Source organism: Lissotriton helveticus, chromosome 4_1, assembly GCF_964261635.1.
Source record: "Lissotriton helveticus chromosome 4_1, aLisHel1.1, whole genome shotgun sequence".
NCBI lineage: Eukaryota > Metazoa > Chordata > Amphibia > Caudata > Salamandridae > Lissotriton > Lissotriton helveticus.
Window position 1 is genome coordinate 202,773,823 of NC_136063.1, and position 27,461 is coordinate 202,801,283.

A 27,461-nucleotide genomic window follows, 5' to 3' on the forward strand; every position below is an offset into this window, starting at 1 on the left:
CGCTGAATGACCGCCATCTTACCAAGGGGTGATTGAAACATGTGCCCTAATGGCAGGTCCTCTTTCTATCTCCATCTTACACACCGTCTCAATATCCTCCTCCCCTTGTTGCTTTCCATTTCACAAATGTGGATGCGTTAGCCTTCATTATAACCGGAGATAGAAGCAGTGCATTTCACTCACTCCCTATTGAATATTAGTTGTTCCTAGTTGGAATCTATTGTCTCTGCACAGCAGAGCTTGCTTCTGAGTCATGGCTGAAACTGTACTTTGATATAAAAAGGCAGTTTCTGAGTGTTGAGGCGGTTCCACTACTAGTCCAGGCTATCCCGAGCCGGCAATGTGGTATTTTAAGTGGATAAGGTTGTTCTGCCTCGCCCTTTGGTCCAGAGGGCTGAGGGACACCAGCTCAGTGGTCTGATGTGGTTGCCCTCAGGAGTCGATGACATCATTCTGGAGGCGTGGTCATAGTATGGCTCCTGTTCCAGAACAGGACAGGAGTGTGGGTAGCAATAAAAGTAGGACACTGACAGATTAGATGGGTAATGGTAGTTAGGGGGGCACTGGCAGGTCAGAAGGGCAGTGGCTGTTAGGTGGCCAGCGACAGGACACAGACAAAAGATATTGCTTTGAGGTGCAGTGAGTGATATGCTAGAGAGAGTGAAATTATGGGGAAAAGACTAAATATGGAGGGTGTGATAGGAGAGGTGAGATGTGACCGGAGAAGCTAGGGGAGTAGGAAATTAACAGAGGTAGACCTTGACAATGGGCAATGATGGAGCAAGAGGGTCCTGATGGAGGGGGAGGCAGTGATAGGAAAGGTGGACGCTGTTATGTAAGTTAGGCAGTGAGATGTGAGAGAGATATTAATGGATAGGATAATTGAATGCTGACTTGATGAAGGGGAAGTGACAGGAAAGTGGTGGACATGTGAGAGGATCAATTTCAGGGAGAAGTACGCAGTGACGGAACAGGTGGAGGCTGACGTATGAGGAGGTAACGGTTACGGGAAAGAGATGCTGTGAGGGATATCTGCACGGTGATGTAGGTGTAGCATCCTCCCCAGCCGGAGTAGCCGCCTGTGACTATACCACACATGAAGCTTAATATTACACTTTTATTCTTCTGCATGTAACTGCGAACTAAACATTTTAAACCAGCCTTCATTGCATTCCGCTCTAACACAAAACGTCAGAGTTCGATGGAGAACATCAGGAGCCAAAAGGGTTCAGTCATTGCTAACTCACAACACAATACAATAGGCAGTGACAAGACAGTTGTGCTATGATTCAAGATGGTGCAGTGATCGAAGAGGGGCCCAACACCAGCGATTGCCATAAATAAGAACCACATGGATCATTGAGAAAAGACGATGAGAAGGGCTCAAAACTATATCCCTAATGCCCCAGTACACTAGTAGAGTCTCCACTGGGCCTATGTTTGAAAGCACTTTAGTGATCATATCACAATCCGCGACGATCACCACCTGCCAACGCTTGAGGGAACCTTAAACAAGAATACTTTATGCAGTGGGGGCGCTTTCTTGCAAAGTTTGAACACCGCTGATGTAGGTTCTCCCCAGTTCCTTGCGTCGACAATTTGGATTCCTTCCAGACCAACGGGGAACCAAATGTACACAAAGTCCCAGTAATTGGAAAGGCGTCCTACCAAGCCCTAAAGTAGATCATGATATGTGACGTCATTCTGCTCCAGGAATCTCTCTTTAAAATCCTTCTGCTTGTCTCTCTCTGGTACAGACCCACTCTGAAGCCAAGAAAATGGGTTTCTGCTCTTCTGTACAGCTCTGTCCACCCTCCCTTCACATCCTCTGAGTGGAATGAAGAATGCAGAGGAAGGCCCCTTGATACACAGAACAGTGAGTTTTATGACTCATTTATCATATACATTCCCCCCCCCCCCCCCCCAAGGCTCGAAAGAGGACTTTGCCCTCTAAGAAGAACCGGTGCACATTTACCAGAGTTGAAAGCTGTGTGTGTGGAGTCAGCTCTGCTCATCCATAGACCAAGGTGTGAAATCGAGGACAATGCAAGCTGTAGATTATTGTTGAAAACTCCTTGTAAGGTTCCTTTCCTCTCCATGAAGCAAGATGACTCGCCCCAAGCAGTTAGGGCTGTTGTCTCGGTGCACTGTCCTAATAAAACCCCTTACTTTTACAAGTGAATCCATCACTGCCCCCTGCCCTGGGGTCAGCGGGGTGACCTGCCCCTCTGTGTTGGGGGTGTACAGCTGCCCCCACCCAGTGTCTGGCAGCCGCTGCTGTCACTAGGGGGTGATTGAAGATGGCGTGGTCGCGCTGTCAGTGCCACTCTGACCTTCTTCATTGTGCTAGACCGGGCCCCATCTGGCCCCCTTGCATTGCTAACATGCAGCATGCCGCCGCCATCTTTAATGTTCTAATGGACCAGCACAATCCTCTCTAGTTTTCATATTCCATCGTGTGTTCTATTGTGAATGTTGAATAATTATGCTGTCATTCAACCCATTTAAATTGACTTTTAATGGTTTTTTACCTTATATGGTGATTGTGCAAATGATGAATTTCTTAATTGTGTTCTCCGATTTTCTGTAGCCGTCATGCTTAAGGTTTTCGCAAATATTTCTTCTAGAAGAATCTCTTGAACGTGATTAGGCTTTCCAGTGTGACTGGTGCTGATGCGGTAATGGCAAATCATGCTAATATGCGTTGGCAGTGACGACCTTGGAATGAGCACGGGTTCCCTTCCCCCACCAAACCCACAGGATGCGAGAGCCCTTCACAAAAGGTGATGCAGGATAATGGCAATGAGTGTTTACATAAAACTACAAAGAGTGGGTACAAACCTGAAATGCATCAGTGGGCATAACACGAATGCATCAGTAGGTATTGCACAAATGCATCAGGAGGTACGTAGCATAATGTAAACAAATATTGGCAAAGCTGATAGATCTGGTGGGTGCCAGCCTTTTGGCTTTACCAATGCCTGTTTTGTCATGGTTTTAGTAAAACTATTGCTGGGGGAGCTGCCAGGCTCTCATCAATAAATAAATAAACATTTGACTAAGAGCAAAAATAAAATGTGGGTCTCAAAAAGCACACATTGTGGTAGTCCTTCGCACTGAACAAAACTGCTTTGAATTCTGCAGTGCTCTTTGGGAAGGGCAGAATGCTGTTACTAAGAGTGAAGTTAGCCAATGGCTGACGTGGGCAGACTCACTGTGCCATGCTGTATTTGTAGTGGGCGGAACAAAAATGCGAATGCCATGATTTCAGAACAATATATTGAGTGATGGCCGTTGGGTTTTATGAAATGGCCTATTATGAACTTGATAAACTTTGACTGATTGGACTCACGTTTTTAACTTTGTATATATGGTCATAGTATATGTTTTGTAATTTTAGAATGAATTTGTACCTTTATGACTTGTGTAATCAAGTTCGAATAAAGTTGTATTTGATTTGATTGAGTGCTGGCCGAAAGCTGCTATAAGTAAGATAAATATATATATTTTTGTTAACTCCAGACACAGACAAACATGTCATCAGTCAGCGAGACGTTCGAGTTTTATGGACGTGTGAGTAGTCTAAGCAGGGTGTAGTGGGTGTTATTTCGGCTTAAATCTGAAGCTCTGGGATTAGGGTGGTAATCTTACCAAAATCCGAGGAGTGTCCCGATTCTCGGGGCATTGCCTGAAAGCGAGCACTGGAGAGCAGTTTTCTTGAACCAGGTAGCTTGAGAAGTAGTAGGGGTGGCCTCGCAGAACTCGGGTTTTGCAAGACAGTTCCTCTTCCGTCAGAAGTAGGCAGGGGGAGGGGGGGGCTGCAGGTGAATGGTGTGTTGTGTGAGGCAGGCGGTCTTGGAGATGGGAGATTCCAGAGGTGATCACTTGAGGGCGTGAAAGAGCAGGAGAGGATTGTGGCAGGTGTGTCGGAGTTAGCGATCCACTACCATTCGAGTAGTGGACTGCCTCCAGGGGAATCGGCGTGACGTAGGCTGCATGGGGAGTAGTGTGATTTCGCCAGACCCCTATGGCTTGCTTGCAGTTTGGTCTGCCGCATATTACGTCATTTCTGTGCGGGGATTCCATATTTTTCTATAGTTAAATGTTATTTTGATGAAAACAGCTGTTGCATCAGATGTTGTAGGTTGTACGTCGCGCGCTCTTTCCTAGTTGCCAAGAGTGTCCCGTGCCGTATGTGACACCTTTTGCCAGAAGTGGGGTTGTAGCCACCAGCAAGCCTCATTCTAGGATTTGGGATTTCAGTTTGAGTATTAAATGCACGGTTTTAAAAGTCCCAGCATGGAAAGTGCTCTTGGCTAAAAACCCAGGTCACGTGGTGTGGATCCTTTTGGCAGCTTTATTTCCATGTCTTTGATTTGTGCTGAGAAGTGTTACTACTATGCTAGATGGGGGCATGTGTGCATGTTACCAGCAAACATAGAAAGTCCTCCTGGGCTGACAGCCACGTACAGTGAATGAATGACTAAATAAATGTGTTTGTTTCAATTCATGAAAATTGTTATGAACTCCCGTGGGGAATCTTATTAGTTCATAGTTAAAACACCAACATCTCATTTCACTTGGATGATTTCGAAATACTATGATTTAACAAGGAAAAATAAAACCAATAAGATTTGATATATGGCCACAATCTTTAACTTTCCGACTGCCTTTAGACCAGTAGTGGGTCTTTGCTTATGATTCCATGAACTTGTCGTGCAAAATTTGCTAACCGTGCCAGTTCCGTCGGTGTCTCCAAATAGAGTGTTGTATAATTTTTTTAAAGCACAATGCACCCTGTGACCAGGCCTGCTCCACAATAAAGAAACTATTGATAAAAGCCTAGATTAGGACACGGCCGGTGAACCTTTACGTGTTCCATGTTTCAGATGCGGGCTGCCAAAAACTAAAAGAAATACCATTTGTAATCGTGCACGTTGCTTAATTTATGCTAATTATGTTTTTTTTGTAATTTCTCGATAAGTCATGTAATTACTCATCTTTGTTTGTTTGGACACTTTCGAAATACGCAATGTCTCCTAAAGCAAGAAATCTCTTCTTATCTCTTGCAGATATTTCAAGGGCTTCCTTCGCGACAGGTAAGACATGTTCCGTCATTAAATGGTACTTAATGTCCTCTCCCGCGTGCTGACGCGCGTGGCTCGTGTGCCTGCCTTTTCATACTGAATCATTTCATATCGCAACCTTTTTGTGACGTGTACTTTTAACCCGTGCGTGTGTAAGAATGGATAGTTCGGATCCTTTTCAGATTTCCTATCAAATGTTTTCTATTTTATGAAAATTACTGATGATCATGTTTACAAACACATAAATACGCACATATGTGCTTGCGCGACTTTTTGCCACACTGTCTTGACGTTGCCATCAGCTCACCTGTATCCTGGTGCAGCAGAGTGCTTTACATATACAGACTCATCTACTCCTGTGTTTTTGACACTTCCCTTTGACATACTGAGGGGAGGGGCATACTGATGGGGTCTTGAGCAGTGGACTTGTTGCACCAAATGACTGGCTCGCGGCAGAGTTAAGAAACTTTCCTCAATAGCCTTAGTCGTGACGTCATCACTCTGCGCCAGTCTGTAATCCGATGGTTTAATGTATAAGTTATGTCTTCGTGAATTGTTAGTTACACTGTGCAAAGAGTAGAGAGAACGGAAAGCTGTACTTTAAGCAAGATTGTGAGTTTATTCCTTTGTCATTTGTCCACTTCCAAAGTGCTGGACCGTTATGATAACATTTTGTTTGCTCATAATGTCGGTTCACATTAATGAAATTAATAATATTGTCACCTCCCCCAAGAACTCAAGGAGTGGCAGGTGAGCGTGCAGCTACAACTGCGCAGATATTTTTTTCTAAGCACGTATTTGTGAGATTATAACCATCAACGCATTTTTTGAATCTGGTCCCACTGTCTTTGAAAAGCAGATGTCGAAATACATTTTAACACCACCAAAAGCTTGAGGCTGAGATTATGATGCTGTGTGCCCCCTCGAGCCCCCAGTATATATGTAAATATGTATGTCTTAATGATATTTGTTGATAATACGAGTGGTGAGATGGCTAAAGTTGGCTCGAGGCTAGATCTAAGACGTACACTGTTTTTTAGAAGCAATAGTTGCCAATCTATTCATTACACCTGTGGAGCCTAATTGCTGGCAAGACTGTTCTTTGTCCGTTTCCCCTGCTACAGGAGTAGCATAGCTCTTTTTTAATAGTGCCGCTGAGAGACCTGCACCAACGCGAGGCCGCAGAGGAGGACGAGGCGCCGGCCCCGGGACTGCGAGGACCAGCAAACACCATCTCCAGCTGGTCCTCTTCCCGTGAGTGCCGCGCCCCCTTCCAGTGCCCCGCCCCCAGCCTAGCACTACAACTGCTCGCGGCACCCGCTTCGCGGGTGCCACTCGTGGAGCCTAATTGCTGGCAAGACTGTTCTTTGTCCGTTTCCCCTGCTACAGGAGTAGCATAGCTCTTTTTTAATAGTGCCGCTGAGAGACCTGCACCAACGCGAGGCCGCAGAGGAGGACGAGGCGCCGGCCCCGGGACTGCGAGGACCAGCAAACACCATCTCCAGCTGGTCCTCTTCCCGTGAGTGCCGCGCCCCCTTCCAGTGCCCCGCCCCCAGCCTAGCACTACAACTGCTCGCGGCACCCGCTTCGCGGGTGCCACTCGTAGAGCCTAATTGCTGGCAAGACTGTTCTTTGTCCGTTTCCCCTGCTACAGGAGTAGCATAGCTCTTTTTTAATAGTGCCGCTGAGAGACCTGCACCAACGCGAGGCCGCAGAGGAGGACGAGGCGCCGGCCCCGGGACTGCGAGGACCAGCAAACACCATCTCCAGCTGGTCCTCTTCCCGTGAGTGCCGCGCCCCCTTCCAGTGCCCCGCCCCCAGCCTAGCACTACAACTGCTCGCGGCACCCGCTTCGCGGGTGCCACTCGTGGAGCCTAATTGCTGGCAAGACTGTTCTTTGTCCGTTTCCCCTGCTACAGGAGTAGCATAGCTCTTTTTTAATAGTGCCGCTGAGAGACCTGCACCAACGGGAGGCCGCAGAGGAGGACGAGGCGCCGGCCCCGGGACTGCGAGGACCAGCAAACACCATCTCCAGTTGGTCCTCTTCCCGTGAGTGCCGCGCCCCCTTCCAGTACCCCGCCCCCAGCCTAGCACTACAACTGCTCGCGGCACCCGCTTCGCAGGTGCCACTCGTGGAGCCTAATTGCTGGCAAGACTGTTCTTTGTCCGTTTCCCCTGCTACAGGAGTAGCATAGCTCTTTTTTAATAGTGCCGCTGAGAGACCTGCACCAACGCGAGGCCGCAGAGGAGGACGAGGCGCCGGCCCCGGGACTGCGAGGACCAGCAAACACCATCTCCAGCTGGTCCTCTTCCCGTGAGTGCCGCGCCCCCTTCCAGTGCCCCGCCCCCAGCCTAGCACTACAACTGCTCGCGGCACCCGCTTCGCGGGTGCCACTCGTGGAGCCTAATTGCTGGCAAGACTGTTCTTTGTCCGTTTCCCCTGCTACAGGAGTAGCATAGCTCTTTTTTAATAGTGCCGCTGAGAGACCTGCACCAACGCGAGGCCGCAGAGGAGGACGAGGCGCCGGCCCCGGGACTGCGAGGACCAGCAAACACCATCTCCAGCTGGTCCTCTTCCCGTGAGTGCCGCGCCCCCTTCCAGTGCCCCGCCCCCATAACCTCGCACTCGCCATAAACGCCATCTTGACCGCGCGTCGCGGGACGCGCGCGGGGCGAACGCCGGGGCGAAGACCGGGCAAAGAGCGGGCCGTTTGAGGCCGTTCGAGGACTGAGAGACTGGGCTGGGCCACACCCCCTGTAAGTAGCCATTAACATTATACAAACACTCATTACTGCGTATTTTAGCTTTATTGATATCCACAAGAACATTTCCTATTTCCCCGATTTTTAATCTGATAGAATGGTAGTTACAAGAGGGAAAAAGACCTTAGCTCTAGGGAGTGTCGGAAGCCTAGGTGGCCCCATGGACGAGTTTATTACAAAAGCAAATACGTTCATCGACCAAAGCATTTCCCTTATGGAAAACAGAGTCTCACTAGACCTAGAATTTGCCAAAAGGTCATCCCTGGGAAATTTAGCTCAAGCTAGAACCCCTGTGTCAAAAACCAACACAAAGGCACTAGGGAACGTATCCGAAGGCAGACGCAGCCTCCCAAACAACGTAGATCTCTCAGTATCAGAGCTCATAGATTCTCCTTTGGGCTCAGAACTAGAAAAGACTCCTGAGCTACCTCCCCAATCACCCACTCAAATACCACCAATGGAGGATACTCACGCTAGAGGTAGGAGGGAAGGAGCAATTAGTAAAAACACCTCTACTAAAACAAACTCTACCACATCGATAACAGCTCCTACCCTTATCCCACCACCACTCGCACAGAAACAACTCTGCACTGTAATAGTCCATCACGATCATCAAGAAAGTGCTACTCCCATCTCATTGGTCTCACAAACCCAACCATCTGCAGAGAAGAGCCGAGAAGAACAGGATAACTCTATCCTTATAAATAAGCTAGCTGAACTCTTTAAACAACTTATACAGCCACTAGAACAAAAACTAGCTAAGATAGAGAACCACATATTGAAGCTCACTTCTATGCCAGAACCCAAACAGGGCCTCCCCCAGCAAAAGAAAGGGGGTACAAATCCTTTCCATAATACTCTCCCAAATCCCCTCGGCACAAATACAAAACTTCCCATCCCCCAAACCACCACATTACAGCCAGTCACATCGACAGCTTCACTTTCTACTCCCATACCGATAGTCACGCTGACTTCAACCACCGCAAACCCTAATAGCACAGCGCCAACCTTGTCAAAACAAGATAACAATAATCTGGCACTCGCAACTACCGTGCCACAAGTCAAGAAAAACTGCACCTCCCAAAACCCCGGCATTTAACCCTTTCTCTCAATCGACCCAAAGAAATACCTTAAGAGGAGCTGGAGAAAGCAAAACTCATTTTGATCTCCCCCCCGAGGCTGCTCCTTACGTAGCGGTAATGATCGGAGTTCCCGAATTAGCTCCTAATACGGTGGAACCTCCATGGTCCTTAAAAAATAAAGTACACCATTGGCTACAGACAAATCGTCCTATGCCACCAAATTGCCATGGAAGGATCTCCTCCTTACGTAGGACCCCATGGGTGGGGAAAGGCACCAAACAGTTTTCAGGGGACTGTATTATTATTACTTTTGAAGATCCCTGGGCGGCAGACTATATTAGCTCTTGGGACCAACCCAACGAAATTGGAGGTATTAGAATCAAGCCTCTCTCCTTTTTCTACCCCTTTATACAGACCACAAGTAGTAACTTCTTTGAGGACCCAGTACCCCCCTGGATAGAACGACCTCAGCGCCAACACACAGCTTATGAGACTAGACACTACGCTCCCCCTCGCCCCCGAGAGCAGGAAAACCCTTGGTATACAATAAATCCACGACATCATGGACCAAATTGGGGAGATTGGGGATACCAACAGCAGAGGATGCACCGTAGAGAGCCGCCCAGATGGGAATCCTGGTATAACATCCCTGTAGCAAACAGATATAGTTCCCTGGAAATGGTAGACTGACCATCAACAGACACAGAACACACTAACACCACCCTCCCAGTTTCCCCTCCGCCAAGAAACAATACTGCAAAGAGTTTACCAACCTTAGTTCCAAAACCCAATCTCCTCGCAATACCCCTCCTATTCTGGAACGTGGCAGGCCTGCGATCCTAGATCGAAGACCCTGTGGCTGTGAATTTCCTAGAACAAGGCAAAATCATCTGTCTTCAAGAGACCTGGATAACCTCAGAGGTCCATCTACTGGGGTACAAAACCTACTCCTCCCCAGCTACTAGTAGTGTAATAGGCAGACCCAAAGGAGGACTAATAATTTATATTGCCAACACCTTATCCCGCTTAAAAGTGACTAATCTTTTCACCGATCCTAATTGCCAGATACTCTCTCTCTCCTTTGCAAAAAAAGATACTACCATCATTCTTGTTAATTCTTACAACAATTTATCGGAAAATGACTTTCTGACCTTTGTTGAAAACATGCAGGAGAGATTAGGATGTCTATTACAGCGGGAGACTACCTCCGAACTGACTCATCTTCTCTGGGGAGGCGACTTTAACCTCCATCCATGTACAACAGCAGCCTCCAAACAGTGTGGGTTTGTGGATGAACAGGAAGTTTCACTAGCCCACTTTGCCCACAACAAATCCGGCAAAGCCATGAATAACATTCTCTCAGAGTTTGATCTAGTGATTGCTAATTCACTAAAGGCGGAAGAACACCAGTTCGACCCAACCTACGTGGGTAGAGGCCACCAGACCACAGTGGACTACATTCTGCTCTCTCAAGGGCTCACCACAATGGTCGCAGACCATAAAGTGTTGGCAAACGCACTAAGTGATCACTATTATTATTATTTATTAAAGGGGTTTATAAAGCGCCTGGTGACGCCATCCCGGCGTATCCCCGCGCTGTGGAGCGAGAGTCAAGAGGGCAGAAACAACCATCCCTAGAGGGCAAACAAATGTGTTTTTAAAAGTTTCCTGAACATAATTTCCGTTTTGGCTAGTCTGATCACAGCTGGCAGGCTGTTCCATTGGGTGGCTGCCAACACCCGAAAAGAGCGGCCTCCCATCCTGGCCCTTCTTACACGAGGAACTGTAAGGAGACCCATACCCATAGAGCGAAGTGCTCTTTGGGGCAGATAGGGGATGGCCAAGTCCTTCAAATACTCTGGAGCTTTTGCAGAAGTTATCCTATAACAAAAGAGTAGGGCTTTAAAGAGGATTCTTTTCTTTATAGGAAGCCAGTGAAGGGCAGCCAAAGTAGGCTTGGATGCTGTTCTTTTGGGGAGTCTGAGGACTAAACGGGCCGCCGTATTTTGCAGCACTTGCAGTCTTCTCAGGTTCTTCTCTGTAGTTCCTAATAGCAGCACATTCGCGTAGTCAACACGAGAAGTGACCAACGCTTGGGTCATAGTACGTCTGGCCTCAAGTGGCAGTAGGTCCAGAGTACGGTTTAGGGTCTTCATAACCCCAAAGCATTTCCCCACCAGTTTGTCAACATGACTCTCAAAAGAGAGTTTAGGGTCAACCCAGACCCCCAAGTTCTTAGCCTCACTGCACGGGATGGGCAGAGAGCCAAGGCAAGGCGGCCACCATTCCTGAGTCCAGCTCGCCCCATCTCCCCCTATCACTAACACCTCCGTTTTAGCCCCATTGAGCTTCAGGCAGTGTTGATCCATCCAGCCAGCGAGCTCCTGCATGCAGGTTTTAAAATTGGCCGCTGCTAACTTGGGTGATTGTGACAGGGAGATGAGCAGCTGCGTGTCATCGGCATAAGAAACTAGATCTATGCCGTATGACTGAACAACAGCTGCCAATGGAGCCATATACAGGTTGAACAGGGTGGGACTCAGGGCCGAGCCCTGAGGCACCCCCTGTTCTAAGGCAACGCTGTTGGAAAGGAACATACCTCTCTGAACCTGGAAACTGCGGTCCGAAAGAAAGTCCTTGAGCCATCCCAATGCTGCCTTGGTAACCCCAGCGCTGCTCAGACACCGTAGCAGGGTGGAATGTGCCACAGTGTCAAAAGCAGCGCTGAGGTCTAGCATAATGAGTGCCATAGTGTTGCCCTCATCAGCTCCGATCCGTAGAGTTTCGGTTGCTCTCAGCAGGGCAGTCTCAGTGGAATAGTTCTTTCGAAAGCCGGACTGAGAGCTGTGAAACATATTGTTTGACTCTAAGTACTCCATGAGCTGAGTGTTTACCAGTTTTTCCGTCACTTTCGCCAAGTAAGGTAAAAGGGAGATTGGACGGAGATTATCCAGTATATCCTGGCTTACATTTGCTTTCTTTTTTATCGGCAAAACTATGGCTTTCTTCCAGTCTCCTGGAAGGGCGGCCGAAGAGAAAGACAGTTGGATAACATGTCTGAACAGAGGCTCTAGCACATCCAGACTGGCATTGAGTATTTTGGGGGGGGCCGGATCACGGGGGGAGCCTGATTTAACCTTCTTGCATACAGTGACTAGTGTTTCCGCAGCAGGGACCTGAAAACTGGGCAGTTCTGAATCTAATAGACCCACCTCCCTACTACTGCCGAAATCAGGGCCACCAGTCAGATTACCCGTAAAAGTGGCATAGATGTCCGTAATTTTACCTGCAAAATATTGAGCAATGTTGTTGCAGGTTTCCACTGAGTCAGCGGAGGGCACACTGTTGTTCGAGATTACAGATATCTCTTTGAAGATTTTAAAAAGTTCTTTCGAGGAGTTTTCCGCCTCAGCAATGCGATTCTTATAGTGTGTGGCTTTGGAGACCCTTATAGCCTTATAATACTCTTTTTGCATTTTCTTATATTCTGTTTTAATCCCCGGACAGAAGCTGACTCGCCACTCTCGTTCCAGCTTCTTACAGGCAGATTTCACAAGTTGGAGTTCCGGAGTATACCAAGGGGTAGTTTTCCTCACATTCTTCGTGCTTCTCTCATTACGCATGGGGGCCGTTTTATCAAGTGCACCTAAAATGCGGTTATGTAGCTCATGATAGGCCACTTCACAGTCATCTCCTCCTAATGGTCCTCCTACTGTAATTAGTTCACTGAAGGTAGACTGCGAAAAGCCTTTCCATTTCCGCCGCTGATACCTCTGCTCAGAATCTCTCCTTGACTCCGCCTCTGCTATCTGAATCAGGAACGGAATCACAAAGTGATCAGACCAGGGGACTGGGATCGGAGTAAGAGGTTGTACCCCCGAGCGGTTTCCAAAAATAGGGTCTAAAAGGTTCCCTAATCTATGTGTAGGGTCCTGATTAATAAGATCAAGTTGTAGGGAGCGGAGATTGGAGCAAATATCCTTCGCTTCCATATCCAGTGGATCATTGAAATGAGCGTTCATGTCACCAAGCACCAGGAAACTCTTTTTCCTAATAGCTTGGTGAGCAGTGACCTCCGTCAGGCTGGAGCTGAAATCAAACATCCTACCAGGTGGTCTATATACCAGGATGCCTGAGAGAGAGGTTTGGGGTCCTAAGTTAATAGTAAATGCACCAGCTTCAGAGTGGTTGATGGTAAGGGGTGCTAAGGAGCATTGGAGAGGCAGTCTGGTGGCGATAGCAATCCCCCCCCCTGCCTTCCTTTCTGTCCAATCTGGCCAAGGAAAATCCGGGGGGCATGGACTCTATGATATCAGGGTCAGATGAGCCACCTAGCCACGTCTCAGTAAAGAACATAATGTCATAGTCCTCGTCCTCCAGTAGATGGTAAATTTGTGTGCTATGCTTACTGAGCGAGCGGCAGTTGACCAACCCCGCCTTCACCTGCCTGTTGCCAGGGACCTTTCTAGCAGAAATGGAGGGCTTGAATGAGCACCACGGGCAATCACGTAGGGATAGCGCTTCCGAAGTGTGCATACAATTTGAGACAGCCTCAGGACGGAGAGCTAGCAGCTCCCTACTCTCATATCGTATCCTAGGGGGTGATAAGCGGCCAGAGTCCTTAGCCCCGCGCCCCGTCCTGTCGCGGACGGGCGCAGACGGGCTGGACTTTGGCTCGACTTCGGCTCGCTTCCGGCGCGCCCGCTGCACGCGGACGCGGTCCTCTACACATTTTATGGGAGGGGTAGGGGCGACTAGAGCGCAGATCTTAGAGCCCTGAGCCCGGAAGTGTTGGGCTCCTCCTCCACCCTCCGCAACAAACGCCCAAGATGGACGCGGCGGACCGGGGCGGGAGTTAGTCAATCACAGTACCCCTAGACAGCTAATATCAGCCAACAGGTGAGACAGAGTATTTAAAAATTACACAGCAGTACACTCAAAATTTAAAATTAGCTTCAATCGCCAACATTAAAAAACGCTAATAAATCAGCGCTGCAGTGCAAGCTATGTACACACAGCGTCAGCGGAGTAAGGACAGCCACTGCCACCGGCTGACCTCAGCTCCACAGCGCGAGTGCACTAAAAGGGAGTATTTATGTAAATCAGGTACAGCGCGACTAGAGCGCAGATCTTAGAGCCCTGAGCCCGGAAGTGTTGGGCTCCTCCTCCACCCTCCGCAACAAACGCCCAAGATGGACGCGGCGGACCGGGGCGGGAGTTAGTCAATCACAGTACCCCTAGACAGCTAATATCAGCCAACAGGTGAGACAGAGTATTTAAAAACTATGCTTTAAGGATAGAACTCCATCTACCAGAACACAAATCCAAGACCCCTCATATAGCCAAAGCTCTCACACAAGAAAGCCTGCAGTTGGGGAAACACAATGGCTACTCCATCAAATGGGAAAAGATCGACCCACAAAAACTCACGAAAAAATTAGTGAACCAGACATACTTGAATATCATTAATTGCCTGGACCTAGAAACAAATCATGCAGAGATCCTCTCAAACTTTGGAGAAATTCTGGGCGTGGCCAAGGAGTTGCTCACGGGGAAAGTAACAAATAAACACCTTAAAAAAAAGGATGGTTCGATCACAACTGTACGAGGGCCCTAACCGACTTAAAAACTGCCCTTCATAAAAAACCTAGGGATGTGGGCCTCATCCAACGCCTGAGAAGGCAATACAAAAATGATCGTAAGGCAAGACTACAGCAAATGAAAGAGAAATTGTGGAAAGATCTAGACAAGAGCTCCTCATCAAAAAACAGCAAGGACTTCTGGAGAACGGTCAGATCCCCATACCTATTAGATAATAACTCTCCCAAGATAGAGGTGGCCATTGACGAGGGAACTTGGATAGCTCATTTCGGAAATATATTCAAAACCTCCGAAATCACAGACCATCGATCAAGTCATAACAACGAGGTACAATATCCAATCCCAATATCTTTTGACATCACGGAAATCTTGGTTGCCTTGGAAAGAAGCAAGACAGGTAAAGCCCCGGGCCCCGATGGCGTCCCGGTCTATCTTTTCAAATGCAATCAAGATCTTTGGGCACCCATCCTCACAAGAGTCTGCACAGCCGCAGTTAGCGAAGGCATTTTAGATTCCTGGACAAGATCAGTTATGGTCCCCATCTTCAAAAAGGGGGATCGCCAGGATCCGAAGTGCTACCGCCCTATTTCGCTTTTGGACTCTCTGGGCAAAGTAGTGGGGAGGGTCATTCTGGAGAGACTCCAACAGTGGAGTGAGGACAATGCCATCATTTCGGATCTTCAATTCGGCTTCAGAGAAGGCCTTGGGACAGTAGAGCAGGCACTCAATCTTAGTCTTATAATGGCTAAATACATGCACGCCAAGAAAACCACGGTCTACATGGTCTATGTAGACCTGTCTGCCGCCTTTGACTGTGTCTCACACTCCAAACTATGGGCGGTCCTAAGAGAAATGGGTATGGAGCCCTCCCTGTTGGATCTCTTGAGAGAGCTGTATTCTGGGGCCTCGGCGAGAGTTCGCTTTGGAAAGAGTGGTGAGCTGACGGAGTCGTTTGGGGTGGAGCGGGGAGTTAGGCAGGGCTGTGTCCTGGCCCCCTTTCTCTTCTCACTCTACACAAACGGCCTGGAGGAAGAGATGTTGAGGGGGGCTCAGGACATCCCAAAACTGAAACAGAGACCAATCCCAGCGCTCCTCTACGCGGATGACGCTGTCATCCTGGCCCGAACTCCTCGTGAACTCCAGTACTCACTCAACAGATATACCTCATTCATGAGCTCACTGGACCTAAAGGTCAATGTAAAGAAAACTTTTGTCATGATTACGGGGGGGGCAAAGAAAGACACAAAAAATATCTTTCTCGACAACCAACCTCTTAAGACTACCACCCAATACCCATATCTTGGGATCATGATAGACCACAAGCTAACATGGAAACCAGCTGTGGATAATAGATGTCATCTCTTTAAGCGCTCGACAGCGGCCTTGCAGTCTTTCTCACGGAAATTGGGAAGGAGGCGTCCAATAGAACTCCTGAGAATCTACAAAGCTAAGTGCCAGGCTATCGCTCTCTACGGAGCAGGAATCTGGGGACACACGGAGGTTGGCGCCCTCCAAAAAATTGAAAATAAATTCATTAGATTTCTTCTTGCCACCCCGAAGGGCGCATCAACTTACGCCTCCCACATGGAACTTGGAATTCCCTATCTCCAGGATCTTATCAAAATTCAACCCTTGTTGCTGTGGAGACGTATTTGGGTATCGGACACAAACACACTAACTCAATTGGCCGTGACCGATACAATGTCACTCGACCATTCCTCTAGTTTGAAATGGCTACGTTACATTAGATCCTTTTTCATTGACCTCGGGCTTGAACAATATTACCTTCAACCAGCGGCGATTGCATCTCTCCCAAAAAAGGAGCTCAAAGAACTTGCTCTACGACATTTGGAAACACTAAGGCTGTCCGCTGATGCTGCAAAACCATCAGTGATTCAGGCGAATATAGTCCAGCAAACCTTTGGTATTCAACAATATCTTACCTTAGAGACCAAACTATACGAGAGGATGCTGTTGACCAGGCTTAGATTGAACCTTTTTTTCAGACTGGTCGCGTTTCCTACAAATAAGGCCTGGGAACAAAGCTTGCCCCCATGTCCTTGCGATGGGACATCTATTCAATCAAATATCCACGCTTTTATGTTCTGTAAATTTTACCATCCTCACAGAAAACGTTGGATCCTCCCGATATGCAGGAGGTGGGGTCTTAGACAGTGCCGACCGGCCTTTTATCGTCTGCAATCCTTAGAGTCTGAAGAACTCTGTTATTTAGTCCTAAACTTTTTAAAGTGTATCATGAATCATAGAAAAAACCTTTAGTTATACGTATAAGAAAAAACAATGACTTTTAAAAAATTCAAATGCCCTCGCCTTAACGCATGTCTATTGTATTAACAGTATTTTTTATTGCTGAAATTGTTGTCTTTTATGGTTTTCTCTGTGATTAACCGAATAAAGAATTTATTATTATTATTATCATTACACCTGACTTTAATGAAAGCTTGGGGGCAATAGCCAGAAAAAGTCATGTAAAGATAATTTTATTTCACCCATTTAAAAGCTGATCATTAATTTTACAGGCTCGCTAAAGTGGTTGAGCAACTATAACCAGAGTTGTGTTATGCTAGTTATCGTATAGTGCCTAGTCTTCCATTCGTAAGGCCTCGTAGTGCTTTCAGCTGTCTGGGATGCCTCCGGTGTGCCTCTGGGTTTTCCTTCATAGGCTGCTTCGTGAGTTTACATCGGATTATATGTTCTTGATGCTGAACTGGCCCATCCATGATTGGCGCGGCCATGCTCATTGAGCAGTGGATGTGTGATGTTGTTAAGTTATGTGCCTTGAGGCGCCAGAGAGGTGTACTAGAGGCTGTTATTTATTGCTTATGCATTTCTTTGGATAATAACCCTCCTTGTGCCTGGCTCTTAGGTTATTCTATGCCTGCGGTTCTCTTTGTCTGGCATCTTCAAGCTATGTGTGTATGAGGCATTCTTTCCGATGTGCTTTGTTGCATGTTTCTTTGCGCTGTATTTTGGGTGCAAGTGTTTGTGGGGGCAATCAATAGATACATGGACAGGTCAGTGAAGTGTTTCTGGGGGATGTTCAGTACAATTTGTACTGTTGTATTGAGCGCAAGTGTTGTCTTTAATGCTGTGTTTCACCAAACGAGTTAACTGAGAAAACCTAGTTGAGAAGTAGGCAAGCATGACAAGTGTGAACCTCTATAAAAAGTGAAATTCAGCAACATTCTAATCTTTCCATGAAAAAGTCCTAGGTTTAGTTAGCCACTCCCACACGATTTTTGTTTCTCAAACCTTGAAGAAGAATCTGGTCTGCAAGACACCCCTATTCCCAGTGTATATCGTCTGAAAAGTTGTCTATATCAGTTGGGGTTCCTACCTAGCACCCCGTCCACTGAGTACCTTGTTTCTCGCTCTGGGGTTTTCGGTTAAAAATCTTTACCCGCCGTGCCTACAATTCCCAGAACACATTAGATTATTAAATGGAATTCCAAGACTGGAAATATGGTGGCGGGCAATATCCGGGGATGTGGGAACTCTGCGATCAATGGGTGTAGTGTGTCTGCATAGGGTGTGGGGAAGGTTGTTCTTGCCCAGTCTAGGTGAGACTAATCCACAACCCGGTGAAGGCGCGCTCGTAGTCACTGGAAAATGAGCCTATTTACTTGTCCGTAAGCATGCCCTTCTCGTAATACCATATTCCAACGTGTGTTCAAAGATAGTGCCTTATTTTTGCTCTGAGGCAGCTTCCTGCTTCTCCAGCGAAGGGGATGATGTTCTGTGAGTACCTGACGGCCGCACCCTGCGGTGAGTACCATGCTCGCCTACACAGATCGCGGATATTTCGCTGCGATCCTCTTTATCCGCTTTAGATGAGAACACAAGACTGCTAGCATATAAATGAACGAAGGGATGCTGCGTGCATACAAAGTCGCCAGTTCTCTTTTTTTGGGCTAGGCCTTGAATACTGAATTAGTGGGAATGTTGTGGAGATTAACTATGGTCTCAAGTGATTTATCAGCTTTAGATCTACACCGCCTTATTGCAGGGCTAACACCCAATTTATCACATTCTCAGGTCAAGGTAAATGTAATCAACCGTAGGCGTGTTTCTGCAAATTTGTTTGCAAATGCAGTTCCAGTTGGAGAGCGCTTCACCATTTGCATTCAGGTGTGCAGAGATGGGTCATGCTTCAGCAAACTTGCATTGCAGCGAATTGACTGCACTGGCTTTTTTTCCCTACAAAATGGCTCCGATGAAGGGTAATTAGTTTCATTTCTTCTTATTAGAATTTTCTTCCCTTGACATGGCCTAACCGAAGTATAGCCATTGACTTCTGGAAGTTCTTCTCCCAGGGTTTAGTATTTTGTTTTGTTCATTTTTTTAAATTAATTTAGTTCCATTACCGCTTGAAAGGTTGTAAAGTACTGCTTTTAACTACAAAGGTGTCATTAGCTTCTGCGTGCAATAACTGTTAGTTGTCAGTCATCCTTGAGCAGAATGTATGTGCCTAATATTTGATAAAACCTTATTCTAAAAGGGGCTGGAATGCTCCACCTCCTTTCCTGTTGTTTTCATTATACCATCGGCATTAACAGCGCCAATGTCATATAGGTGAACCAGGTTTAATTTTGTGTTTAATGTAGTGCCTGCCCCTGGAACTATTAGTCAAGTGTGATAAATGAAGAGAACAATATGTCACTTAAATGAAAACGTTTTGAATTTTGTTGTGTATTAAATGAACACATTGGTTTCTGAAACAGACTTTTTTTGAGGTAAAATGGCAAAATTTCACAAATGTATCATTCTGGGTAAAAAGAGCTTCAGCTATTCCTCACCTGACCTCCCCCGTAATGCGTTAATTATTAGGTTGTCCAATTCTGCTGCCCTGCTCCGGCTCCTAATTAATGATCTGGGTCTTTGCTCAAGGATGCCGATAGTTAAAAGGGTATTGGTTCCCGCCTAGTATTGATCTTGTGTCGGCTTGGGCTCCAGATGAATCCTTCCATCTTCAGATGGATGGCATGGCTTCGGCTTGCCATTAGTAATCCATTCCGCTGACTCGGCTCCTAGAGGTATGCGCTTGGAGGCCTCCGCGAGCCTGGTCTGGCTCCGACTCCGTCTCTTTGTTCCAGCAGATACGATGGACGGTATTGGCTGCTAGGTTTAGGATTCTGAGGGAATGGCAGAATTGCTTGCATCCTTCTCTGTTGATGTTGAGTCCTCTCAGAGACTTGAGTTTGAAAGGCAACTACAGAGGAAGTCCATGGACAGCTACGCCTCCCTTCCCGGCCCCCACAGGTGCATGAGATAGCTGGAGCTCTAACACGGAGGACATGCGTTTATGCAAAATAAGTCGTCCACCCTGGCTGCCACTAAATAATTATTTCCCCTGGCCCTCTATTAATTTACTATAACCTTATAGCCCGTCATAGAGGGCTATACCGGCTATTAGAACATTGGAATGTTGGGAGCTCCATTGAAAACAATGGACTGCTCCGGGCTTATAATGGCTGGTATAAGCCTGGAGCTCCAACATTCCAATGTTTCTTTGTTCACAGCTCCGGCTTTCCAATCCCCTCACGCTTCCAAAAGACTTTGTTTTTTTTGTTAGAACATTCTGTCCTCTAGTGACGGAATGTTCTAATAGCCTTATAGCCCTTCGTAGATGGGCTATACCGCTATTAAAGTCCCTCTCCCTTGTTAAAGGCCCTCGCCTTCGGCTCGGGGCCTTTAACGCTGGAGAGGGCCTTTAATAGCCGGTATAGCCCTCTACGGCGGGATGTAAGGCTATATTAAAGGCTCTCTCCAGCGTTAAAGGCCCCGAGCCGAAGGCGAGGGCCTTTAACAAGGGAGAGGGACTTTAATAGCGGTATAGCCCATCTACGAAGGGCTATAAGGCTATTAGAACATTCTGTCACTAGAGGACAGAATGTTCTAACAAAAAAACAAAGCCTTTTGGAAGCGTGAGGGGATTGGAATCCCCTCCGGCTCCCTGAAGCCTTTGTTCACATCCAGAGCTGTGAACAAAGAAACATTGGAATGTTGGAGCTCCAGGCTTATACCAGCCATTATAAGCCCGGAGCACTCCATTGTTTTCAATGGAGCTCTCAACATTCCAATGTTCTAATATATGTTTGAGCAGGCTACGTTTCAGGCATGGTTTTACCTACCAAAAGATTGCCTATATGGATCAGTGCAAGACTCCCCATTACCAAGTGGTCTCAAGCAGCCACATTTATTAAAGGACTTTGTTTAAATTGGGGACTGCGCGCCCTGAATGGACGCGTATGCTCCGATAGGGTAGGCAATTACACGTTTTTTAATGGCAGACATAGTAGTCGCATTGATTATATCTTAGTTGATATTAAAATGTGGCACTTAGTTCTGGATATGTCAGTCAAACCACGTCCAGAAAGTGATCATGAACCTCTCTTAGCGGAATTGAAGGACTTGAGCTTTGCAGGGCCAATTGTTTGCCAGACTAATCCTGTGCAAGAGGCTGTGGTTTTATCCAATGATATGAGGAGGGTGCGATGGCAAAAGGTTTCTGTAGATTTGGAAGCACGTGCCAAGATCAGAAGCCTGGTATCAAATTCCATATTGGAAATTGACAAATGTGAAAACCAGGAAACGATGATCACAACAATCACAGATATCCACGCCAGCTTGGTTTATGTCTCTAAAAATCATGTTTGTCAAATTTGTGGTTAACAAGGGAAGGGGGATGGGTAAGAAACCAGCTAACTGGTTTAACGACGCCTGCCGTGAGTCCCATACTTCTCTGTTTAAGGCTTTGAAATTAAAAAACTCAGCCCTAATTAAAACCTGTAGGAAGGCGTACAAAGTAGCCAAACATCGGGCAAAAGCTGCTTGGGACGACGAGCGGTGGTGCCTTCTTGCTGAGGCCTGTGGCTCTAGGAACTTCCAACGCTTTTGGCACCTCCTTAGGTGGGGTCAGTCTCAGGACGACCGCCCTAGCCCCGCATCCATTGAACAACAAAAATGGGTGTCATATTTTGAGGAACAATTTAGTTGTCATGGCTCCACGCAGGTCTCTATTAATTGGCCGATTATCTCTGACACACTTGTGTTCTCGGCCAAAGAGGTAGAGTCTGTCCTGAATGCCATCCCTAGGGGCAAAGCGCCCGGTCCGGATTGTATCCCTGCGGACTTATTCCAACAAGACCAGGACTTATGGGTACCATATCTAGTGCGTTTAGTAAATGCGCTGGCTATGGGCGCCAGGGTTCCTGTCTCCTGGGCAGGCGCTGAAATACTGCCTATCTTTAAGAAGGGAGATCGGTCGGTTCCTTCGAACTACCGGCCGATCAGCTTAATAGATGCAGTTCAGAAGATTACTACTCGCCTTGTTCTGTCAAGGGTTCAGGCTTGGATGGAGGAATTTAACATTCTTACTCCTCTCCAAGCAGGGTTTAGACCCCGTGTGAGTACCCTGGATCAGGCGTTTCGTTTCATGCTTCTGCACTGGAAGACGGTTACCTTGGGCAAAGGCAACTTATATGCCGCTTTCGTGGATCTTCGATCCGCGTTCGATCTAGTCCCGAGGGCCGGGCTTTGGAACTGCCTATTGGATATGGGGATGCCTCCCATTTTGGTGCGCCTTATAGTGAATCTTCATGCTCAGACATTCGCATTTGTGCGATGGGGCAAACCGGGTGAGGTGACAGAGAAATTTCCAGTGGCAAAGGGTGTCAGGCAAGGTTGTGTTTTGGCACCGACCTTGTTTTCTCTATATATCAACAGAGTTACCAAGTATTATGACAACTTTTCCACGGATGCCCCAACTTTAGCCGGCATGAGAATCCCCCTGCTCATGTTCGCTGACGATACTCTCCTGATCTCACGTACCAGGCAGGGCTTGCAGAATGCACTGTCAAGGTTCGAGAGTTTCTGCAGCGAACATGAGCTGGAGGTGAATGTCTCCAAAACCAAATTTATGGTTTTAAGGGGGCGTAAGCTAATAAATGCCAGGGTCACCTTGGGGGATATCCCCTTGGAGCAAACAAAACACTTCACCTACCTGGGTGTCACCTTTAGTGACACTTTTAGTTGGACCCATCAGATTGAGCTTATGACCATGAAACAGAAACAGCTAGGCGGAGCACTGATTAAAGAGCATAAAGGGTCTTTTACAAGGCCAATGTCTCCGCTTATTAAGATCTATGGTGGTAAGGTCTTACCAGCGATCCTTTATGGCGCAGAACTATGGGGTGGCAGTAATTTAGACTCTTTAAAACATGCCCAAAACAAATTTTTAAGACTGGCAGTAGGGCTCCCACAGTCGTCTCCAATAATTCCCCTCCTCTATGATCTAGGGTGTCACCCGGTGGTAGACCTAGCAAGACTCCGTCCCCTTACCTTCTGGCGCCGTCTATGGACTACGCCAGAACTCCACTACTATGCAGAAGCCTGTTTGGAGGTCAAGAATAGCCCTGGTGCCTCAAATATTGGATGGTTTAGAGACCTCAAGTCTACCCTACTAGCCTTGGGTTATGGTGATCTATGGTCTTCGCCTGAGTCAGCCAATTTCCCCTCCAAAAGGGATCTTAAAACAAGTTATTGGAACTGGGTGACCCATAATATGTTCATGGAAACAAACCCGAGTAGCCTTACTGGCTTGTTTATTGTACACAAGGACATACCAAAGCTAGAGGGGTTTTGGGACATTATTACTAAACCCTTGGACCGCAAATTATTTTTTCAATTTAGATGTGGTTCACTTCCCATTGGGGAGTTCACAAAGAAATGGGGAACAGATTGGTCTGGCTTTTGTCCCAACTGTCAAGGTACTAGGGAAAGCCTGGAACATCTGTTATATGTGTGCCCTTTATATTCTGCCCCCAGAGCCAAATGGCTAAATCCTGTGTGTAGGCAGCTAGGAACTAGACTGGCTGTCGAAGCTACACGATTGCTAAAAACTACCTTGGATCCCCTCATTGTTGTGGGGGTGGCTAAATTTCTCGGGTGGGCATGGGTGCTTAGAAGCAGGTTCACCAAAAACAATCGAATGGTGACTGCCTAGTTTCCTGTAACATGTTGATGTTGGCTGTTCACGTGTTCATTTGTACAATTTGTATATTTGTATAAGAAGCTGATTAGTGTGTAAATGATTTAATATTTGTATTAACTGTTTTATATGTATATATTGTATTTTATTGTCTTTTATGATTGACTAATCGAATAAAGACTTCTTGAACTGACTCCCCAGTATTGTGTAGGTTTGTTTTGTATTTGAAATACAAGTGCTACCCAAAGCGACACATCAATACAGGAAAGTGAATGTTGTGTTGCATTTTAGAGTTTTTATTCAAAGCAGCCTAATCTTTCATATGACCTGGTTAGTGGTTCTCAGTGCAGATTCGGTGGTAGTTTGTTTGCCCACAGAAGGTCTTGCAGGGGGTGTTGGAGGGATACAGGCCTTTGTGAGTGAGCCTTGTGTGGTTTAGAATATGCAGATTTTCTCCGCATTAGTACTCCGAGAGAGGTGTGTTCACATGACTTGGCAGCCAAATCCATATGAGAGTTATAGAGGTTACGGGTTGTTTCCCTGGGGTGATACAACCCAGCTCTGAAAACATTTTTTGGGATCATAATGTACACCCAGTTGGGGCTGACCCAACCTGCTTCACTCCAGTTGTTGCGACCTCCCTTTCAGTTCCTGGTTCTCATTTGTTCCTGTCCTGGTGTTTCCCTTAGCAGCTTAGGTTGTCTAATGCACGTGGCCCTCCATCTTCTAGTTCCCAGGTCCCTGTCACTGGTACCTCCTGTTTCAAGTTTCCTGCCTTCATTCATTTGTTCGTCCTTTTCGTTCCAACTTTGATCCGTCTCAAGTTTTGTGCCTGGTGGTCCATGTATGTTTCTGATGGTCTCGAATAGAAGACTAAATTCATCCACAGTATTTTATGTCCCAGAGCCATACTATACTTCCAACTTGTTTAACAGCAAGGCACCAGAGGTTTTGCCACTTGGGTTTTAAAAGATACGCTGTCTATGCTAAGTTTTGGCAATTATGTCTGCCAGTGGCTGCCCATGATACTTCTGTTTATCTCCTCACATCATGACACTAAAAGGCCTGTCCCTTCTCCCCAGAGACCTTTCAAGTGGCAACTTCCAGTGCTTGTTGTACAGATGACTTCCAGCAAGAGAAGCTCTCTATGTTGAGAAGGAGACTGGTATTATTCTTCTGGTTCTTGCTTTTCCCAACCTGTGGGCATTCTTGTTACTTGAGTGGGAGGACCAGAATCTGTTTCTGTACCATGCAGCATGCTCCATCCTCTGCACAGGCACATCCTTTTTTTAGGGTCAAACCCTGTATCTCTAGCACTCAGAAAATCTTTATGTACGGCTTACATCTTATTCTTGGAGTCGTATTCAATTCGGGTAACTAATGGGACAAATCTCTGGCTTCACGTCATACACGCCACTCCGTCTGTCTGTCGTTTGCAGCCGTTTATCCACATCACCCATGTGCCTCTGGCTTGGAGATCAGTTGTTCAGTGGCAGTCGGTGATTCTGTGTACTCCCATCAGAACTAGGTCCATTCCGAACTCCCTGGCTTTCATGCAGAATAAGTGTGAATTAGTGTTAACGAGAAACTGAATTTCATCGCCAGGAAGGAATAAGTGTAGGATGTAGGTGTGGGTTCTTAGCACTGGGTTGAGTATGAGCCCCCTGCCTGCTTAGGTAGTTGGAAGGCATTCCTTTCAGTGACACTGTCTGTCCGCAAGAGGCGTGAGTAGCCTCGGAGAAGGTGAAAGACCCTGGTCGAAAGATCATCTATCCCTGGGTATTTGAAGATGTGTTCCAGCGGAGAATCCTTCGGAGAGCAGGGTTGTAAGTGGGAGTTGTCAGTGGAGAGTGAGAATTTTGACGTTAGCCTCTAAGTTGTAAATTGAGAATGGAGGTTGGAGTTGCAAGGAAGTATGAGGAATGTCGGAGGAGTGGTCAGGTGAGCTGAGGATATTGCCTCTATTTCTACCCATGATGATGCTCATATGCCTCCCTTATTCAGCAATTTGTAGTTCCGACAGTATGAGGTCTTTCATTTCTGCCAGTGAAAATCTCATGGCTGCGTTCCAGTGGTAATATGGAGGTAGATTGCCAAATCAGGAATTTTCATTTGTGCTAAGGTTACTTCTTTTGGATTTGGTGTAAGTAGAGTATGAGAATTTGTCCATATAGGTAGCAGTTTAATGGGTGTACATCGATCTCTTGCTAAGAATCAGTGTAGGTGGCCAATGTTTGTATGTCATATGCTGTGTGGGATTGCTTGTGGGTTGTGGTGAAGCGACATGAGATGTTATGTGGTATTTGCGAAGACATGTGGCGAAATTGTGATTTATCAATATGGTGGGCAGTTGTTATGGTATTTTTACTACCATATTGCATTACTGTTGGATGTCTTTTAATATATATGTCCTGGTAATCCATCTTTGGACCTATGATGGTACCTGTAATATTTGTTTGTATGATGTGGTTCTGAGAAGCCCTGTGGTACCGGTGTATGAAGTGATTTCCTCTAATTTGATATATTGTGGAGTGATGTGGGGTGTTGCATCAAGTGGGACATCTCTTGCATGGCTGTTAATGAGACTTGTGGTTGATTTAAGTTATGTTGATTGTGCATGCATTCATTTGCGGTATTTATAAAACGTTAACCTTGCAACTAAGGTACAGTGTGCTATTCTTTGCCGTGCAGAACTTGAGTACAAAGAGATCTAACAGTCTGTAGACGGAGAAGCATAGTGGAATGCGGATAAGGTTCCAGAAGGAACGAGGAAAGAGTAACTAGGGCACATAGGTGTAATCGGTTTACAAGCGAGATCAAGGAGAGGTTTTCTAGAAGCAAATATCCTAGAGAGTTGCCGGTGAGAGCCCAAGAACTTGGGAGTTACAAAGGAACCAAGTGTTGCTAGCTGAGAAGAGTCTTCATTTCCATTGGTAGCGGGCCACTCTTCAGTCGGTCTGCGGTGATCCCAGATTAGACCATCAGGTACAGATGAGTACTGTTGGCTGCACAGTTGGTCAGAAAGTCTGCATGGCACTTTGCTGGTCTCTGAATGATGGGGTGGGTGGGGTATATACAGAGTTGTTAGGTCTGGAAAGGAGGAGGAGACCCAAGTGAGTACACACCCTAGATCTGTAGGTCTTCGATTAGTGAGACGAGTGTGGGGTTGACGGAGTCAAAGGCTGTAAGGGTAGCTCTGTAGGTGTCAGTCTCGGTGGTCCACCAGGTGATTCAGGGTAAGCATTATCTTTGTTTGATAGAATAGTTCTGAGGCTGTTGCTCTCTGTAAGGCAGTGTTGCATAGAGTGTAGAAGAGTTTGCATTTGAGATGTAGGGTGTAATGGGTAGTGGACAAGGACCTAGGGGTAAAATTAGGCACACTTACTTTGTTTGGGCGGAATGTTTAAATTGGAACTATGAGTTGGGCTATAACCTGATCAGCATCTGTCTCCTGGGTCGATGAGTCTTATGCACAGGGCAGGAGAACATTGTGTTGAAAGTACTAAGCCGAAGATGGGCGAGATGTTTGATTAGATGAGTTGGTTGATTTCTTTATATTGGTTGTAAAGTATTTGGGCAGATTTGTGCATAATTCCTGCAATGATGCTGATTGAAGCTGCTGAGTTGCTTAAGCGTCACAGAACTAGAAATTTCTTTTGGTGGAGAATTGTGAAGTTTTAGTAGATATAGAAGGCTATTCTTGCATTTTGAATGACTTAGCTGGACGTAGTCCAGTTTGTTGTGTTAGTTGGGGAACAAGCACTATTTCTACCTTTTTACTAACTGTAAATATCTTCTTTTTACTAACTGTTGTGTACCGTTTCGAGGATTTCTTCTTGTGGGAACAACTAAGCATCTCCGGTGCTCCAACTGTCACGAGCCTTCGACAGTCATTTATAGATGTAGTACAGGCAGAGC

At 46.6% G+C, this 27,461-nt stretch overlaps 1 protein-coding gene across 13 annotated transcripts in view; it reads left to right on the forward strand.

Moving 5' to 3' along the window:
• The window catches only part of PTK2 (protein tyrosine kinase 2), an 858,662-nt gene that overhangs the window by 164,172 nt on the left and 667,029 nt on the right, over positions 1-27,461 (forward strand). For all 13 annotated transcript variants that reach the window (XM_078686693.1, XM_078686689.1, XM_078686690.1 and 10 more), the window contains exon 2: positions 5,073-5,099. Coding sequence is in view for 8 of the 13 variants with exons in the window: in XM_078686686.1 (XP_078542812.1) it covers positions 5,073-5,099 (27 nt within the window). In the remaining 5 variants the exon portion in view is untranslated. The remainder of the gene's footprint in view (positions 1-5,072; positions 5,100-27,461) is intronic.